This window comes from Chenopodium album, chromosome 16, assembly GCF_948465745.1.
Source record: "Chenopodium album chromosome 16, dcCheAlbu1.1, whole genome shotgun sequence".
In the NCBI taxonomy this organism is placed as follows: domain Eukaryota; kingdom Viridiplantae; phylum Streptophyta; class Magnoliopsida; order Caryophyllales; family Amaranthaceae; genus Chenopodium; species Chenopodium album.
The window spans coordinates 9,609,173-9,629,387 of record NC_137849.1 but is presented as its reverse complement, the minus strand read 5'-3'; the positions used below and the strand labels follow the sequence as shown (position 1 = coordinate 9,629,387).

The 20,215-nt window shown below is 31.4% G+C and overlaps 1 protein-coding gene across 1 annotated transcript; it reads right to left on the bottom strand.

Annotated features, from left to right (window-relative positions):
• Nucleotides 1-151: 151 nt before the first annotated feature.
• LOC145583870 (BTB/POZ domain-containing protein At5g03250-like) lies at nucleotides 152-3,284 on the bottom strand. Its single transcript, XM_081640829.1, has 4 exons — nucleotides 3,226-3,284; nucleotides 2,087-2,156; nucleotides 746-1,966; nucleotides 152-661 (listed from the first exon to the last, which is right to left on the bottom strand). Exons 1-4 carry the CDS (start codon nucleotides 3,282-3,284, stop codon nucleotides 152-154), a joined length of 1,860 nt encoding a protein of 619 aa, XP_081496955.1.
• Between the last annotated feature and the right edge of the window lie 16,931 nt (nucleotides 3,285-20,215).

The window sequence follows — 20,215 nt, the reverse complement described above, 5'->3', positions numbered from 1 at the left end:
ACATTACAACGAACTAGGTAGAAAAAAAGTCATGACTGTCGAATTCTGTAACACAAAAGAACCTTTCTAACAAGAAAATGTAGAACATAGGAGTCTTTAAAACTAAATTACCCAACAGAAAATGAGAAGCAAATACAAAATCATTACCCTTCTAATTTTGATTTGTACCATCTAACTCTGTAAACTTTGTATTCTCCAACTCTTGGGTTTTGAGAAGAGATGCTTGTTGCACTTTGGTAAGCCCAGATTTTGGCTGGATTAACTGAGCACGCGGTTTAGGTCTGGCAAACATTTTAGAAAATATGCTCCATTTTTTCTTGGTCTTGGTCATTTTCTGTATCTCTTTTTTCATAGTTTGATATTCCTTCTCAAGCTCAGAAACTCGATTCCTCACATCACCAGCAACCACTAAAGCTCGATCCTGATCCACAATCTCATCCTGATCCCTATTTTGCGAGCTATCAAGGTTATCAGACAAGAAAAACCATCCAGAGATCTGAGTTCGAAGCCTTAGTTGTTCAAAGAAAAGCACTTGGACTACCATCCGAAGTGGCAACCGCTCATTTTGTGCTGCATGAGTACTGGCCTCTAGTGACAGCTTCTGACAATTCATTAACCTGCAAATTTGCTCTCTCTCGGACTCTGTGAGCCATGGATGTGCCTGCAATAAGTAGCATATAATTAAATTTAATGTATTGTTACTTTCTCTATTATTTGGAACATACAAAAGGGAAATAGGCGATACCTTAAGATAGATATCAACAGCATGGTAGAAAGCATCATATCTAGGCCTTGCATAATCAGGGATCACAGCAGCAAGAGCTTGGAATTTGGGAGCCTTAACATTGACATCAGGAGCAACCTCAGCAAGGTAAGAATCAATAAGTTCGGCCACCAAAGTCATGGAAGCAATTGATTCAGATGCATTTATCAACTGCACGCTGTCTTCTGCTGTTGTAGGAGAAGATGTTCCAGACACGCCTAACTGCATTTTCATGAAATGATCGGCAATCCTCTGAACACAATCAATATCATACAACGTTTCTAACGCAAACCCTGTGTTTGGAATAAGCAAATCTACCAATGTGGCTTGGTCCAGTTGAGCTCCTACCCTTTTCTCCAAATTTTCCAAGCAAGGAGGATTGCAATGTAAGTTCATAGCAGTTTTCAGTAGCCTTAGCAGAAATTTTGTTGGTGTGACGCCTTTTTGTGTAGGAAGTAGATTTACAATGTCTTCAAGAAGGTTCCCTTGGTCAACTTCAGACAACAGAACAGTTGAAGCCTCTGATCCTTGCTTGGTTGTATCCTTTTCAGATTGCTTATTCAAAAGAGGGATATTAGTCCTAGCATAAAACATGATTGAACCCGAAACTCTTTCAGGTTTCATTCCCCTTGCTTCAACAGCTTTAATAAGCCTCTTATAAAGCGAAAAACTAAGAGAAGATACATCCTCATACCACCAATCATCAGCAGTAGTAACCTGTGACTTGCTCCCTGAAGAAATCCCGTTCCATAAAGACTTCTCTTTGGAGTTCTTACTTTGTCCACTAACAGGCCATCCAAACAAGCTAGGATCCGAACATGCTTTAATAGCCAAGGAATTTATGCACCGCGAAACAACATGAGCTTCCTCTGCTTGCTCGAGAACTTCTTCACATGTCACAAGAGCCTGCATGGAGTCTGTCCAACTGCTGAATACTTCACTAAAAAAGGCCTCAGTTTGGGCAATGAGATTTCCCTCCCCATATTCTTCAGTCATTTCGAGGTATTCTCCTGCACAACGTAGAGAGACTACGTTGGAGGGATTAATCTCAAGCTTCATTCCATAACAAAATTTGGCAACAAGTTCAAATGCCTTGGATCCACCAGGTACTTCATCGAGTCTGACGATGCAGCTTGATCCATCCTCACTTGTGAACTCTCCAATAAGCTTCTCTAGCAGCCCACTTCTTGAGATCAAGGGAAACTACGAAAGTACGAAAGTATAAGAATAGATTAAACACATACAAGTATACAACATAATGAAAATAATCACACATATTCAATAACTAATTTACATATATATATGGAAGTAAAATCATTATACCTTGTGTAAGTGAAATGATATATCACCAATATCTATGGTAACGTCACTTGCAAGACCAGATGAACAAATCCTGTAAATATAAGATATTTGATATTCAAATATTTGAAGGGAAAAAAAAAAATTGATACAATTGGAAACTAACAAAATTGTAAGAAGTATTGTATATAAGATTCGATGGAAATATTGAACTAATACCGAACTTAAAAGGCTAAAAGCATTCAGTACAATAATTCTTCAGTACAATATATACAAGCAATACTTTGAGTTTTGCATTTGCCAACATACAATTTGAATGCAAATATTTCAATACTAGTATCTTTTAGTAATTAAAATATTTATAAATAACTTCAAGTTGTACCAAAAAAATCACAACATTAATCAATCAACATTTCATTAGATTTTGACATATAAGTAAAATGTAGTAAATTTCAATGTTTCATGTAATGGAAAATGAAAGAAAATAATAAAGACAACACAAAATAACACCAATGTTACTTTCACCTGTTCAACAAGTTTGTAAGCGAGATTTCATCCCATATCTTGGCTATCACATAGTATCATTCCTTATACTTTAACAAGCTAAACAAGTTGTCACGTACTACGTATAATTTATACCTACTTATTGATAATTTTTTTTAACTTTTTCTTGTTTATAACATATATCTAAAAGAAACGTTTATAATACAAAGAAAATAAATATTCCATATTACCAATTTAAGCTCAAATTGATTATAGTGCAAGTTTCATTCCTCCATATCAAATCACATGTAATTACTCAATAGCACAATAAGCACAAAGCAATAACAAGTATTTTGTAATCTTGTATTAAACTTTAACATCTATTAGACTATTTCCATTCAATTGATAAACTATCTTTTATTGTCATTTTGAATACAAACCATTTAATTATAATTTCACAAAAAAATTTGTTATTACATTTTTCATTCCAAACAATTACAAGTACAACAAAAAATTATAATCGATAGGATTTCCCTTATCCCCCGTCCTAAAAAAAAAGAACGTAACTTTCTTTACCTTAAAACTATATGGATCCGTCTAAAATCCTCGGTTCAACGACTCAAAACTACTAATCAAGATGATAAAATGAACAAGTGATGAAAGGAAGTAATGTAACATACCAAGTTTGGCCTTCACGACGCAAAGAGTCAGATTTAGAGCCAATTCTCATGCATGCCATGTAATCTAATAGATGAATAATACACACTAATTAACCATTCAATTGAGAAAGAAAGAAAGAAAATGAGCAAACATTAGAATGACACAAGACAAAAAATTAATAAAGTGGGGTTTTTTTAGTTGTTATTAAATCAACAATTTCCTACCATAAAGATATAAAAACAAATAAAAAGGGAAATAATAAAACATAGAAAAGCATCTAAATGAGAAAATAAGTTGCGAGTATTAAGGTAGGTAAAAGATCAGAAAGAATTAATCTATTCAATAGGATGTTTCATCTAGAAAAAACCTTGATATTAGGAGTTGGCAAAACAACTTAATTTTGATGCACCTCGTTAATTGTTATATCTTCGGATTACACCCCCACTTTAATGTAATTGTTTTTACTCCGTAATATATTCCATTAATACTTTCTTTGTCACATAATATAGTGCATGTATTTTTATGGGTGATCCAAGATATTGTATGTACTAGTCTATATACATTTTACATAATTCACTAAATTTTTTTTGTTTTTGTTTTTTTTACCTTTCTCTTACCATAATACCATATAAAATACATGATACATCTATACATTTCCCAATTTAGCTCTAATTCAAATTTATGATAATGTTATATACAGCCCATAAATATTTAGGGCTGTTCTGATTAACTGAATTGAGCTGAACTGATTTGAACTTATTGGAGCTAAACTGAACTGAACTGAACTGAATATTTTATGAGGATAGCAAATTAAGAACTGAACTGAACTGAACTTATTGGATCTGAACTAAAGTGAACTGAAAATAAGCTGAAGAGAACAGACCTTTAATATACTTTCTTTTTTAGTATTAAGTTGGGAATTTATTGACAATTCACGAGTAAGTCAGTGAAATAAATGTTTGTTTATTGTCAATTCTTTCCACCTTTAGCATCTTATATACAACCTTTTGAGCTGCACATATCTTTTTCCTTAAATTTATACAGTTTTCATATAAAATACTCTTATATCAAAAGATTCATAATGTGTCATTATCTATTTTTTGTTTTTTAATATTTCACATATTATATATAAAACCCTACTTTTAAAAAATATTGCACACTCCCTCTACTATATTTGATTCTCGTGAACAATGAGAAACAAAAACTATATTATGGGATGAAAAAAGTAATAATAATTCCGATTTTAGACCAATGTAATGCACAGGTAACTTAGAACATCTCCTTGCCACATCATACCACTAATATATAAAGTCGGTCTCGCCATAAGGCCACAAAACAGCAACACTTGGCATTCCAGTTTTTTGCCAAGTGTCGCGCCATGTAAGCTACAACTATACATAAACATGCCACAAGGATTATTAGATAGATTTGTTTGGTATAAAAACAGGTTATCTTTGAGTTTTAATTTCGATAGACTTTTAATCTTTTTTTAGTTTTAAATACCTCTTTTTAAATGACAGAATATATTTAGATAAAATATTGATATCCATCTTGAATATCTAACTAACAATAAAATTTAGGAAAAATTGGCCGCAACAACACCAACTATGACAAAGGTGCGTGTAGCAGCACAACCTTTTAAGGGTGCGGTTTACAGCACAAACTATGTAATTGGGTGCACATATTAGCATAAATGACACTAATGAACTAAGGTTGCATGGAAAAAAGTGGAATCTTTATTATTTTATATAATTGTTTAAACATTATTTAAACATATATGATTTTCCATCATGCGTAACTAAATTAGCCTTACCTTTTTTTTTTTTTTTTTTTCATTTAAGCATTTCTTGACCTCCACCATTATATTAAGCGGATTCCTTAAAAAAAAAATTTGTGCTATTATTTTCCTTTGTTCGCTTCTCCAATTACTATTTCTAATATCGATCTCACATGATTGACTTAGTTTCCTATCCCTTTCCACCTAGTTAAATACTAAATTGATAAATAAAATAAAAAATAAAAAATAAAATCATTTAAATACCTTTATTCTACAAGATTTCAGGATACATAGGTAACTTTCTAAATACTAATATCAAAACCCACAAAGTGATTTCAAATACTTAATTCAAAAAATAATTTTAGAGTTGGATTTTAGGATATGTCAAATTGATTTTTTTGTTTTTGATGTACAACACTTAAATTGTGGAGGTTAAGAGAGAATTAATTTAAAGGGAAAAAATTAATTATAATGGAAGAGGAAACTAAGTCAATCATCACATGAGATGTAAAAAAAGTAATTGAAGAAACAAACGATAGAAAATAATGGCGAAAACTTTTTGAAATAATTCAATTTAATGGTTATTTAATTACATGTGATGGAAAATGGAAAATTAAGTAGAATGAAATTAATCAAAAATATTTTTAAACAAAAAGGCATTAAAAATATTTAAGATTTCACTTTTAGAAGAAATCTACATTTTGCCAATGTCATTTATGTTGTTATGTGCACCCAAGTGCATAGTTTGTGATGTTGAGTGCACCCTTGAAAGGTTGTGCTGCTACACGCACCTTTGTCATAGTTGGTGTTGTTGCGGCCAATTTTTCCTAAAATTTACAATAGAATTTTACTCCTATACGAATACACCACATAATTATAACTATAAATAAGGTCAAGTATCATTAATTTTATAGTCTACCATCAAAGCTTTATCAATGAATTATTCTTTATATCCAGTTTTAATAATTTTTTGGTACGTTTATGATTTTGTTATCAGTTTCATTAATTTTGTTTATGCCTTGACTCCTTAATGTATTTAACCGCGGCTTATTTGCATATTGTACTTATAGATTAAATAGTGTACATTATGTAAATATATAATGTATTTTTGTGTACATGTCCTTTTCTTTTACAGGTGTCCAAGTACTTCTCAATTCATATCCAATTTCTCAAGATAACTCGATAGTAATAGCGTAGATATGATACCAAAAACAATGGAATGCATTGACACAAAAAAAAATAATACTAGGCATCTCATCATAAAATCGACAACTAAACCAAAATCATATTTATACTATCAATCCTAAAATTATATACCCTGCCTTAGCTCCTCAATGTTTTCGGTTTCGATATCATCTAGAGTAGATGATTATTTTCATCCTAAACATATTATTATTGTTTTTTCCAGCTTTATTTGAAGATGAATGGATGCAATAAACTATAAAAGCTACTACTTATATTAGTACTACAATTAGTTTTTTTTTTTTTTTTATTTATTTTTTTTTTTTTATTTTTTAAATGTTAACTCAAATATCTCAAAAACTTTTGTAAAAAAAAATAAAATAAAATTCACAAAAACTATCTAGATTTGGAAATTAAGTGATTTATAATATTTTAACTTGACAATTCAGAGGCATAGAACATCACATGAACAACAATATATCATTTGATTAAGGATTTAGATATTAATAACAAGAGACAAGACTAGATTTTGAAAGTGAGGATCACTCGATTGTGGGAAGTATTAAAGCCAAAGAGGAACATTGGTCGAACTAGGTCAAGCTAATAATGCCAAAAGTCCAAATGTGACATTAAAATAATAGAGGCAATAGTAATTTATTTAAAAGTAACAATAGTTAAAATAAGGTAAAATTGGTATAAACCACCTTTTTTGTCCAATTTTTTTGAAAAAACCATCTTTTATGTCTTTTTTTTTTTTTTTTTTACTAAACCACCTTTTAGGTACCTAAGTTTTTTATTGCACCACCCCTATTTCAAATCTATCGGATTGCATCTCAACCATCCACTTCCAAATCAACAACCACAACAAAACCTTCCCTTCCATATTAACCATTCACTTCAATTACCTCAGTTTAGGGTTAGAGAATGAACAAAGACTACAATTTAATTTGTGCAGCAAAATTACGTTTGGTTTTTTTGGAGTTTTACTCCTTTTAGTCATGCATTTATATAGAGAGAAAGGTCGAATGTTTTTGGGAGGGAAAAAATAAATGACTTAGGAGGAAAAATCACAAGTTGTAGGTCCCTTTGATGTCTTAGTTAAATTTTTTATCAAAATTTGAAATAGGGGTGGTGCAATAAAAAACTTAGGTACTTAAAAGGTGGTTTAGTTAAAAAAAAATAAAAATATATATATATATATATATATATATATATATATATATATATATATATATATATATATATATATATATATATATATATAATGTGGTTTTTTCAAAAAAGTTGGTCAAAAAAGGTGGTTTATACCAATTTTGCCTTAAAATAATTTTCTTCAAAAAAAAAAAAATTAAAACAATGACAATAATAATAATAATAATAGGTACCATAAAAAATTCCGAAGGATGTATAAAAATATGTACACTCTTCAAAAAACGGAAATCAGGGGCAACGCCAGAGGTATATACTAGTTAAATATTAAAGCTAGTATATATATATTAAAACTCAATGGGAAGACATGAGCTCGCCAAGTGTCATCATGACTAGGCAGATGATGTGGCGCCATGTCATACAATTACTACAATTACTAGAGTAATTCTTATAACCCCCAATTTAAGAGGATGTTTAAGCTAAGGTGATTAATCACCACCATTATTCTCTTAATAAGTAACAACTCTCATAACCCTCCATTTAAAAGGATGTTTAAAGTGATTATTCACCTCTCTTGATGCTTTGGATTTTTCTTCTATGTTCTTTCATGTTTCTCTATAAATAGAAGAATCATTTTTTTTTTTTTTTTTTTTACACTTGAAAAATACATCAAGCACAATAGTCTAAACACATTCTCTATTGGGCATAAGTTTCTTGACTCAAATTTTCCATCCAAAAGTGTCTTTGTGGGAAATGGTATGTTAACCTTAAGGAACATGCCGGCGAATACAATCGAACACCTTGGTTGCGTCGAAATTCATTTTCAAGTTAGTGATTTGCATCATGACACACTGATATTATTCCATTGTTTGTGAGATTATCTTTTTTATCTTACTTAAATATTTTTATACTATTTGTACTATTTTAATCCTTTATTTACAACAAAGGTAACTAATTTAATATTTTTCTATATTTTATCACATAATTTTTTATCATAAAACCTCATTTATATTATACATATAATGACTCGGGGCATTGCCCAAAAACTAGTTTTTACACTATATATTAAAAGGCGTTTCTAAAAAAAAAGGCGTTTCTAAATTTGTGTATGTGCCACATGTATCCTTTCTTACACCAGTACTACGCCACATCATCATTCAACGACCTTTAACGTCATGCCGCATTCAATGTTCTCAATTAAAAATGCATACAAAAAGATTCGAACCCAAAACCTCATTGAATGAAAACAACGTGTATTACCATCTTAGCTATAATAAATCATGTTTTATTAATTCACATTTATATATAAATACAAGTATTAGAATGTTGATCAAAAACAAAATAAATACAAAACAAGTTATTTTTGTCATTGTATTCTAATTTACCCACAACATAAAAGTTAACAAGACTTTTAAAGTGTCTAATATATATATAAATGAAATTATTCAAAGTATCACCTGGAGCAAAGCTCGGGTCACACACTAGTTTTGTATCTACAAAGTGATCCAATGGTTAGTTGTAGCATATTGTAGCTTGGAAGTTAAAAAAAAAGGTTATTATTATTATTATTATTATTGTACACATGTCAGAATTTAAGTGACTAATGTTATCTTTAAAACATCAAGCAACGTAGCTTGTTTGAGCAGGGTTGTATAATGTAATTTAGCTACAACAATTTATTATGTCACAAATAAATGTACATTATATTGTCATAGGGGTGGCAATTCGGGTCAGCAAGTCGGGTTCAGGTCAGATTTCGAGTTATGCTTAGAAAGTATCAAAAATAGTGTAAAACTTAATACTCCTTCCATTTTTAAATACTTGCTCCATTTCTCCATGCACGGAGTTTTAGGAGAAATTGGAGAAAGTAATAAAATATGGAGATAGTGGGGTAGGGGGAAGAATAAAAAATTGTAAAAAGCAAAAATAATGGAGAAAATTGGAGGAGAGAATATGGAATTAATATAATATGATTTATGCTGAGTCCATTAGGTGAGATAAATAAATTAAATATTGTAAAAGATTTCTAAATAAGGAAATGGAGCAAGTATTTAAAAACGACCGAAAAAAGAAAGTGGAGCAAGTATTTAAAAATGGAGGGAGTATTATTATGAAATATGAAATTTGGGTTAAATCGGGTCAAATTCAGGTTGTTTGGGTTCGGTTCGGGTCAGGGATTGCCAGCCCTCAAATTAAAGAACATGGGGATAAAAATAGAACACTATTAACTGTATGTTCTTTTCACTCTAGGTATATGTTTATTATATTTTATTAATAATATAATCTTTTCACTCCAAAGATATATGTTCATTACATTTTTAATAGTATGTTTTTTTACTGTAACTATATATTCATTATATTGCTATAATATGTTCATCCTGTTTTTTTTTTTTTTTTTTTTTTTTTTTTTTTTTTTTTTTTTTTTTTTTTAATGAAACGTATGTACAATATATGCATGGTATATACACCAATAGGCTTTGAACCAATTATCAATTAGCATCATCTTACATACGAGGAAGTACTAATGCATAACGGTTATGTATGAGAAAATATATAACGTGTCCAATTGCGAGTCAAACTAATACCACTACAGGCCACAATGATATACTTTTAAGCCCTAGTTGCACAAATTAGTTATCCAGTAATACTAAGTTATTTCTCAGTAATATATAGCTGATTTCAACTTAAGTGTTAGAAAAAATCATTTAAGTACTTCAATCTTCAGTGGTATTCTTAATAGTTCTAGTGATAGAAAATTACTATCCAGTGATATAAAACCAGTGTTCAGAGGTAGACCTTAAATAAATAGTCTTCAAAGCTTGATTTATCTTTATAAGTTCTCTTAATAATCTAATTTAGTAGCTGCGTCTATTTGGTATCAGAGCCATATGGATAAAAGCTAAACTAAGTTGTTAATTTAATTAATAAGTAAGTAAAACTGGAGAATACTAGGACCTCTACTGAGTGTAAAAAACCTGATTTCAAGCATTATTATCATATTCCTGAAAATACTAGTAATTTTGGCCTAATCTTTAATTATATAGTAGATCAAATTGGTGAATTAAGATCGGAAGTAGATAACATACATGCTCGTTGTATTAATATCGAAAATAAAATATCAATAACCACAATCGATATTAATTAAAAAAGTAAGCGATCTAAAAGAACAAATTAAACAAGTCCAACTTGCTTTAACAAACGAAGTTAGACATCAATTTGGTAAGGAAGTATCACCTAATAAAGAAAAAATTGTCCCGTATAAATATAAGTATCCTTTTCAAAATTTAGTAAAAATAAAAAGTTTACTGTATCACTCCCTAAAAGGCCTACTAGTAACCAAGAAAAGAATAAAGAAACTAAAAATGAACTCTCATCTTCAGGAGAAAACATTTAACGAATTACAAGCCCTATTTGATAAAGAAGAAGACCCTAATAAGCTCAACGAAATCATGAATTTAATTTCTGAAAAAAGGATTGCTTCTGATAATGAAATAGAGGAAAATAATTATGTTAATTTAGAGGAAGATTTATATCAACAAATGGGATTAATAAAGTTGAATGATCTAGACTTTCTACCCATAGAAGTTGTACAACAAAAGATTGAAAATAAACTAGGTAAAAGAGTAATGGATAATAATGATGTTGGAGAAGAAATTATTAATGAAAATAATGTTATCCAATGATCTAGGAACCAAGGTGAAGGAAGTTGCACGCGACCAAGATACATTCTAGGGAAGACTATCCGATTTAGTGTCAAGGTTATGCCTAATCATATACCTTAACAAGAAGAAGTGACTCTTGAACCTATAAGTCAAACTGGTTATAAGCTTAAATTAGATAGTGTAAGAGATAGACAAGATATTTTGGATCAGTGGAAAAAGAGTATGAGTAGTGTACTTAACCTAAATACTAAATGGACTTCTGAAAATTTCTTAAATTATATCGAACATAGTTTCTACGGGTGTGTAGAAGACTGGTACGATGGGATAGATGAAGAAGTTAAAACAGCACTAAGAGCTAGTGAATCACCTACTAGAATGTTTAGACAGCTATGTCAATACATTGAGTTGGAATTTATTGGTCCTAGAGCTGATTCTAATGAGAAAAGAATGGAATATCAAAGAAAGTTAAGTAATTTGTCCATCTGTAATATGAAATATGTTGAGAACTATATTATGGAATTTGAAACATATTATTATACAATTGGTGAAAATGAAACAAATCTTGGAATGTTCTATGATAATTTACCAAGTCCTCTTAATGAAAAAATTAGTGAAAAATATCAAGAATGGAGAGAGAGATTCTTAGCTAAAGACGCCCTAGGTAACAGAATTGCTTTCCTAAGAAAGTGGATTGAAAAGAAATGTAGAGAGGTTGCAGGAACTCAACAAATGAAGAGACAATTTCTCACTTGTTGGGATTTCCCAAATAACTATGGGTGTGAAAGAAAAAACTATAATTAGAGAAGAAATTACAAGAAAAATAAATTTGACAGATCAAGAGGAAAAACCTATAAGAAAAAGTATTATAAACATAAATATAGAAAACCAAGTAGGTTTTTCAGAAAGGCAACATATTGTCCTGAGAAAAAGAAAACATGCAAATGTTGGTCTTGTGGAGAACTAAGACATTACGCTAATGAATGTAAGAAAACTAATCATAAATTAATGGAAGCCTTAGGTAGTTGGGACTACATAGAAATACCAGAAGACGAGACTTTAGAACTAGCTTTAAGTAATAATAAAGGGATAGTAGAGATAATAGAGGAAGAAAATGAGTATAACGAAGAACTTGAGGATAGCGAATTTGAAGAAGAAAATTATGAAGAAATAAATAATATGATGGAAGGAGAAGAGTAAGAAAATTCAGAATCAGATGACAATGAGGAAGATAAAAACAAGATGACTATAGGACAACTGAAAAGAGCTGAGTATTCATTTGAAGATAATGACCTAGATCAAGTTAACAAAGAAAGCTGGAATTTCCCCTAGATTACTAAAGATAAAATATTTAAAACTTTTTTCTTTAAAACAAGAACTAAATATGTATGTGAAGAAATGGAAGGAAGTATAGTAATCGAAGATTGTGAACAAAAGGCAGCCGAAATTAATATCATAAACTGGAAAAGTATTAAAAAACATAAAGAAAAAGGAAATTATAGTTATATATGTATTGGTGCAGTACAAGTATACATAACTCCATTACAAGATTTTGGCAAGGATGTTAAATGCTTGAGTTTTATTTGTGATATTAGACATATAGAATTTTATGACCAAATAATTTGTGATATCACATGTAACTTGAGTCAAGGAACGGTAAGCTATATATGTGAACCTAGATATTATGTGAGCTTAGAGGATTCATTTGCGTCAAAGTTTTTAGCTATCAAACTATTAACAGAAGGAGTGAAAATGCATAAAGGAACACGACCCATACAATTAAGATGGAAGGTGGTTTATAAGCTGGTAAATACTATAGACTTATCTTTTAAGAAACAGATAGTCGATGCTCAGAAATATGAGCAAGGAGGAGGTCCTAAGAAGAAAATTACACCTATAAAGTAAATCCGAATGAAATTGAAATTGAAAAAACTTGGGAGGAATTCTTTATGAACCCTGCAGTTAGTAATAGATCAAGTAATAGGTTAATTGATGAATCTGGATTACTCCATATTGGGATGACTACAAAACCTAAAATGCAGAGAAATATGAGTCTTAGAACACCAAGTATAAGTAGACAAAATTCAACAATAATAAGGATGAAAAAACAAGGTGATAAAAAGCCAGAAGAGGATGAAGAAGAAATATTAGTTCTACTAAAGAAACTAAATGAAAAATATGAAAGTAAAAAAAGCCTTAAAACAACCGGCAAGGCATAGCATAGATATGGGGTCATATTCTAATTTAGAGTTAAATGAAGATCCAAATAATCCTATTGATAAAAGGAAGGTAATTGGATATAAGACCAAAACAGTAAGTGAACCAGTATATGAAGATGAAGTTAATATGCAAATAGAAGCTTGTAATGAAATATCCAGTACTAATCCTAATAACATTTATATTCCAATTGATATATGCATCAAGATTATAATAAATATAAATTATGTGCATATATTGATAGTGGTTGTTCTACATGTTTTGGAAAGAGGTCATTATTTCCAGAATTCTTGTGGAAAAGGGCTAAAAATCCTATGCAAGTTAGAATTGCTAATAATAGTGTCATGATGCATACTGAAATAATTGAAGAATTACCAATAGAAATTGGAGGAGTTCAATGTGTTATTCCTATTCTATGGGCAACTGATCAACCTAGTCATGATATGATAATAGGAAATAATTTTCAGAGATTATACTCTCCATGCACTCAAACCATTGATCAAATAATCTTTACTATTAATGGTCATTCTGTTCCTATACAGAAAATAACAAAGACTTATACTCATCAGACTATGGAATTTACGCGCAGCCAGCGTGGTGATAGGGTTACACTTACACAACGAGAGGTTGCACTTAGAATTTCTGAGTGTGATTCATCATTAATAAATCAGATAAATAAGCAGCAATAAAAATTATATGAAAAATTATATTCAACAAATCCATTAGAACATTGGGAAAAGGATAAGGCATTTGCTAAGATAACTCTAACAAATCCTAATAAGATTATTAAAGTAAGATAAATGGTCTATACCTACCAAGATATACAGGAATTTGATGAACAAATAAAAGAATTGTTGAACAAAAAGCTAATTAGAAATAGCAAGAGTCCTCATCATAGTTAAGCATTCATGGTAAGGAATCATGCAGAAGAGAAAAGAGGAAAAGCTAGAATGGTCATTAATTATAAATAGCTAAATGACAATACTGTTTTTGATGGCTATTACATTCCTAATAAAACCGTGTTATTTAATAGAATACAAGGAGCCACATGGTTTTCTAAAACGGATTGTAAGAGTGGCTACTGGCAAATTAAAATGGAAGAAGAAAGTATTCCATTAACTGCATTCAATGCCCCTCAAGGGCATTATGAATGGTTAGTAATGCCTTTTGGATTAAAAAATGCTCCACAAATATTTCAGAGGAGAATGGATAATATTTTTAGAGAACTTAATCATTGTTGTTTGGTCTATATAGATGATATTTTAATAATCTCAAAAGATTTAGAGCAACATAAGAATGATCTTAAAGCGGTAACTCAAAAATGTGCTGAGCATGGAATAATCCTTGGAAAGGATAAATGTGTCTATGCTAAACAAGAAATTGAGTTTATAGGATTAGAAATTAAAGCAGGACAAATAGTATTGCAAAAGCATATTTTGGAAAAGATTGAAAAATTCCCAGATAAAATTGAAGATAGAAAACAACTAGAAAGATTTCTAGGATGTTTAACCTATGCTTCTGATTTCATAGAAAATCTTGCTCTATTAAGAAAGCCATTACAACAAAAACTCAAGAAAGAAATAACTTGGAATTGGAAGGAAAGTGATTCCAAAAGTGTTCAAAATATAGAAGCTATGTGTAAAGATCTTCCTGTACTAACAGTACCTACTAGTGAAGATGATTTAATCCTTGAAACAGATGCTAGAAATGAGCACTGGAGTGCTGTGTTAAAAATCAAAGAAGGAGAAAGACTTTGCAGATACAGTAGTGGAAGTTTTAATAAAGCTGATTTAAATTATCCCACAATGCAAAAGGAAATTCTTGCAGTTATTAGAGGGATCGAGAAGTTCTTAATCTTCTTAGCCCCTAAACAGTTCTTAGTAAGAACAGATTGCAAAGGCATACTCGGTTTTGTTAAAAAGAATTTGTCTAATATGCAAGCGCAAGGGAGACTCCTGCGTTGGCAATTGTGGCTTAACCAATTCTCTTTTACTGTTGAACATATACAGGGAACAAAGAATTCTTTGGCAGACAGCTTGACCCGAGAATTAGCTAATGTCGTCTAAGAAGCTCAAGACTACACAAAAACCTCCTGCATACCAACTTCAAAAGATGGATGTAGAGAGGAAAACTCTCATTGATGAGACCGAAAAAGCAATGGAGCGGGTTTCACCCTCCAGTTGGGCCTTAATGCAAGGCTTGATCATATCAGCAAAACAACGTTCACGAGATGGTTTAATCAAGGGTTGCCATCGGGCAGTCCAAAGGTTATTGATGTTCGAAGTAACAATTATGTTATTTCAGCTCATTCCTGATTTACGAAATATAATATTGAACAAAATAAGAGATAATGATTTTAGAACATGGTACGAGTTGGTGGTTACAAAGTCCGGTAAATTCTTTGATCTTCGAGATCTATGGGGAGAAAGAGTAGAGTTTCCCAAAAACTCTAAAGTTGCATCATTGCGAATCTACCCATATCCTCTTAATCCAAATGCTCCATTCATTAGTATACGTTACAAGGCTTGGGATTATGGAATGGTACATGATTTCCATGAATTCCCCACTCCTAATGACTCTTTCTTTCCAAGGCTTACAAAGTTCCAACAGTACGCATTCAACAAGGTTCGGAAATATTGTGATGACAAAAAAGAAGACTTTCAGCTAGGAGCAAGAGTGCAATGTGCTAATATCGAAGTTAAAGAAGGAAAAGTTAGTCCCCCGCATTACTTGATAATGTTTAGGAAAGTAAGGTATTGTCAAGGTCCCATACTAATTCGTCAGAAGACTATTAAAAATCCAACTAAAGCCAAAGCACTGGGATTTTTCTACATTTCACAATATCTTAACGATTTTATAAAAAGGAAAGAAAATCCTCATGTTACATTCCATGTTGGTAATACAACAATTGTGGCACCCAACGAGATGAAAGAATATTTAGTAGATGGCATAAACAACACCGAGTCAATCTACAAATATTTAGAAGTTGTTGAAAGTGGAAAGTTTTTGTCATATGAAGGCCATGAGTATCTGTTTGAAGCCTTCATAACTTGGGATGAATCATATGCAGCCAAATGTGTCATAGACCTTGTCATAGAAGAAGAGAATCCTATGTATGTCCATTATGAGGACAACAAAGATAGTGAGGGGAGCCTACAAGGTATGCTGATGGATGAGATTATGAATGCTTGAGCCCACACCAGCAATAATTCAAGAAACTTTCACTGTAGCCACGTTTTGTTAATTTTTCTGTCTTAAAGTATCTTAGTAAAAAGCAATGGTGTAGAATTTCTTGCTGAGTCAAGATAAGGATCCTATGTAACTTTGCTTTCCTATATAAAGGGACTTAGGCCAAGAAGTGAAGGCAGAGTTGGAAGAGTTAGCTGGAGCATTTCTCTGAAAACATTAGAGAGTCCTCTAGAGAAAAATACTCACCTTAAGAGACAGATTGGTTCTCCATCTCTCTTAAAGTAGAGAAAACTCTAGTTCAGCTTATGTATGTTTAAGCTTTCAGTTTGTTGTAATATATGAGTGTTGTAATCTTTTCAAGTTAAATAAAAAGTTTCTTTCAAGAAGGGAATGTTATCCCCTTGAACCTTATATATCAAATGAGTTATCTTTCTGTTTAAGAAATTCCATCATAAACACAATCAAAATTGTTTGATTAGAGATTATGGTCTAGGTAGGAAACGAATTAGATCTGTGTTGTGCCTAATCTAAGGAAGACAGGGTTGGGGTTAGCTACCTTGGTAAAGCCGGAAGCTCAGAACGCCGGAGGTTCCAGTGTCGACTAAGTTCAGGTATTGGTCAAAACTCTCTAGTTAAATAATTATTATTGCGAAGCATGGTGGACTATTAAACTAAAAGTTAATTTATTTAGATATATAAGTAGTAGAGTTGTGATAATTAGTACCGTTAAAAGTCATTAATCGAAAAACAAGTGATTATTACTCTTAATTATAAAACGTTAGTACTAAGTGTTTTCTTTAGTAGTACTATTAATATCATCAGAGGTATAAGATAAAGTGTCGGTAATATTATTGATAGTTCCAGTAGTACTATAACAAGTCCCAATAGTATTGTATAAAGTTGTTAAAAAAATAATAATAAATAAAAAAAAAAAAAAAAAAACCACTTGTTATGCATGAGCATATACATAACTACATAGTCGTTTTCATTAACTTAATAAATTAATGACTTACGTGTAGATTCACATGTGTAGAGGAATGTCGTTTTTTTGGTTTGAATTGATGGCTTCGTGCAAGGGGGTTAAGGATGATTATGCTAGCATATTAACACTACTAATTAGTTTATGGTTTGACTTTCGTCTCTAAAATGGAACAATTATATTAAAATAGGTTTATTCTTGGTATCTTCTAACAGCTCTATTTTGTTTTCTTTTGAATAGTAACCTTGACAGGTTTACGGATTAGTATAATTTCATTTTTCTATATTTCTATTTTTCCAATTTAATTGTGCAATTGACATTTATCTGTCCTCTCAGCACAATCATATACTGTTACAGAATTATAAACCAAATTTAATAATTCTAGATATTTATTATATAATAGTTAATACATATTTAGTATTTATGGCACAAGTGGGCTAAGTTGGTATCCATCATTCACTTCATATAGAAACTTTTTTTATTTTTTTTTTATTTTTTTATTTTTTATTTTTTATGAATGAAATATTGATAAAATGATTGCATACGCATTTATTGTACTACCTCCGTTAAATGTTATGTGCAAGTTTGAAATATTTTATATCTCACAAATAATACTCCAAAATTGCACATAACATTTAACGGAGGTAGTAATATACTTCGTTCGTTCATTTCTAAAATGCTTTGTAAACTTTTTTTTTTAGTTTTATTTTTATTTTCGTTTGTGAGAATTGCATCGTCGAAACAAAAGAGTATTTAGAGAAAGGACATTTTTCAAATGGCCACAGTAAAATTGTGGCCATTGTATTAAATCAAATCACAACCATTCATTTTTATTGACAAATGTAAACCGTTGATATGATTTACATTTTTTTTTTAATTATACTCTGTAATTAAAAAAAAAAATTGACAAAAAATAATATAAAAACAATACCATGTTTTATCAGTTTTTTTTTAGTTTCTTCTTTGTTTCTTCTGTATATTTTTTCCTTTCTCTTCCATCTTTGTTTGCCTGTTTCTTGGGGTTATCTTAATTGAAATTTGTGAATAATTTTACGGATTTGAGCTTCCTTGCATTCATTTGTGATTGTGTCCATTAATTATTTTTGGGTTGTGGGAGGTTGTTTAAGACTATTTAAGAAAAATGTTGGAAAATTGGAGAAATCTGATTGTTGTCGAAGATTAGGTCGAGGTTGATTTGCAAATGGTCTTATTCAAAGGATTTAATGGTGGCCAGTTGGTTTGGATCATAAAGAGGCCAATTTGTTACTAGGGTTGATAAGAATCTAATCAAACCTAAAATAATCAGACTTTGATCAATTTAAACCTGATTAGCTCATATATAATTCGATTCAATTGAATTTTGTCATATACAATCTGAAAAATGATCTATGATTTATTATTATTTATTTTGAAAGAAAGCTAGCTAGTTCATTAATTCAAAGACATCATGTCCATCAATACATATGGGGAGACCACATTTGGAGCGTGGTACTCCCATACCTATTCTAAACCAAACGGAACTAGCCTAGCAAGATGGTGTGCAACATAGTTACCATCCCTTTTAATATGAGACCAACTAATAGATTTAAAGTGTACACTTTGAGAAAGAATATCTCCTAAGATCGAATCCATATCTGTGAAGAAAGCAACACCCTTTGACAATCTATTAACCAGCAGCAAACAATCAGATTCCATCTCTATGTCCTTTGCAACCATACCTTTGTCCCAGCTTCAGAGCAAAATCTAATGCTTTAGCCTCGGCAATCTCAGGTGGCCAGTGAACTATCACTCTCCTTGATGCAGCGAAAACCACCTCACCCAAGTGGTTCCTAGCAATAACTCCTAGACCCAACCAACCGTCCTCCACAAGACTCGCATCCGAGTTTATTTTAATGATACCTTCAGGGGGTGTTGTCTATACCTTAACACAAGGGCTGCGCTTCAAAAAGGACTGTGTAGTAGATTTTCTCGCCATACTTTCCTTGTTCCTACAACCATCTTGCCACTCTTCCCTGGAGAATCTCATTTGGTATAGTTTTATTCTCAAAGACTTTTTGGTTTCATTCTCAAAGACTTTTTGGTTTATTTCATACTAAATACACCAAACGAGTAAAGCTCCCTTTTGGACTAATTTTCCAACTTTCCACCAAGTTACAAAAGGACCTACTTCATCCCATTTTATCATTGCTGCACATCCACTCTCAGTCCACAACGCACTCACACGAGAGCAATCAAATAATGTGTGCCCCATGGTTTTTTCACTACCACACCATGGGCATCCCGCCTCTTCAGCCATGTGTCTAACAAGAAGCAGCGATTTAACTGGCAGCGTACCAATGCACATTCTCCATAAAAAATGGCAAACTTTAGGGCTCACCTTCAAACTCAAAATATCCACGAAGGCCCTGTGAAAATCTTCTAAATTGCAGCCTTTCTCAATCATGTAAGACGACTTTACCGAGTACTCTCCATCGTTGGTAAAGGCCCATGTGATTTCATCGTCAGTGTCACACCAACTTAAGGGAATAGATAGAATGCATTTCACATCCCTTTCGTTAAAGTGATCTTCAAGTATGTCAATTTTCCACTCGCCACTATCATGTGGAATTAAATCCCCCACTAGCTACACTCCCTCAATTGGGTTACTCGTCATAAACCTCCCCTCTTCGTCTGCTAACCAAGGGTTAGACCAAACGTTCACTTTGTTTCTTCTCCCGATTCTCCATATATAACCCTCTAGAATGAGAGCTTTTGAGCTCCAAATACTGCTCCATGAAAAGCTTCCTGCATAACCCAAACTAGCCTCCATGTTAGTACGGTTTGGATAGTACTTAGCACGCATGACTCTCCCTAATAAA

Coding starts and splice junctions, on each gene's coding strand:
- LOC145583870 (XM_081640829.1), bottom strand. CDS start 3,284: ATGGCATGCATGAGAATTGGCTCTAAATCTGACTCTTTGCGTCGTGAA. Junction 2,157..3,225: donor CGTCGTGAAGGCCAAACTTG/GTATGTTACATT, acceptor TTATATTTACAG/GATTTGTTCATCTGGTCTTG. Junction 1,967..2,086: donor TATCATTTCACTTACACAAG/GTATAATGATTT, acceptor GTACTTTCGTAG/TTTCCCTTGATCTCAAGAAG.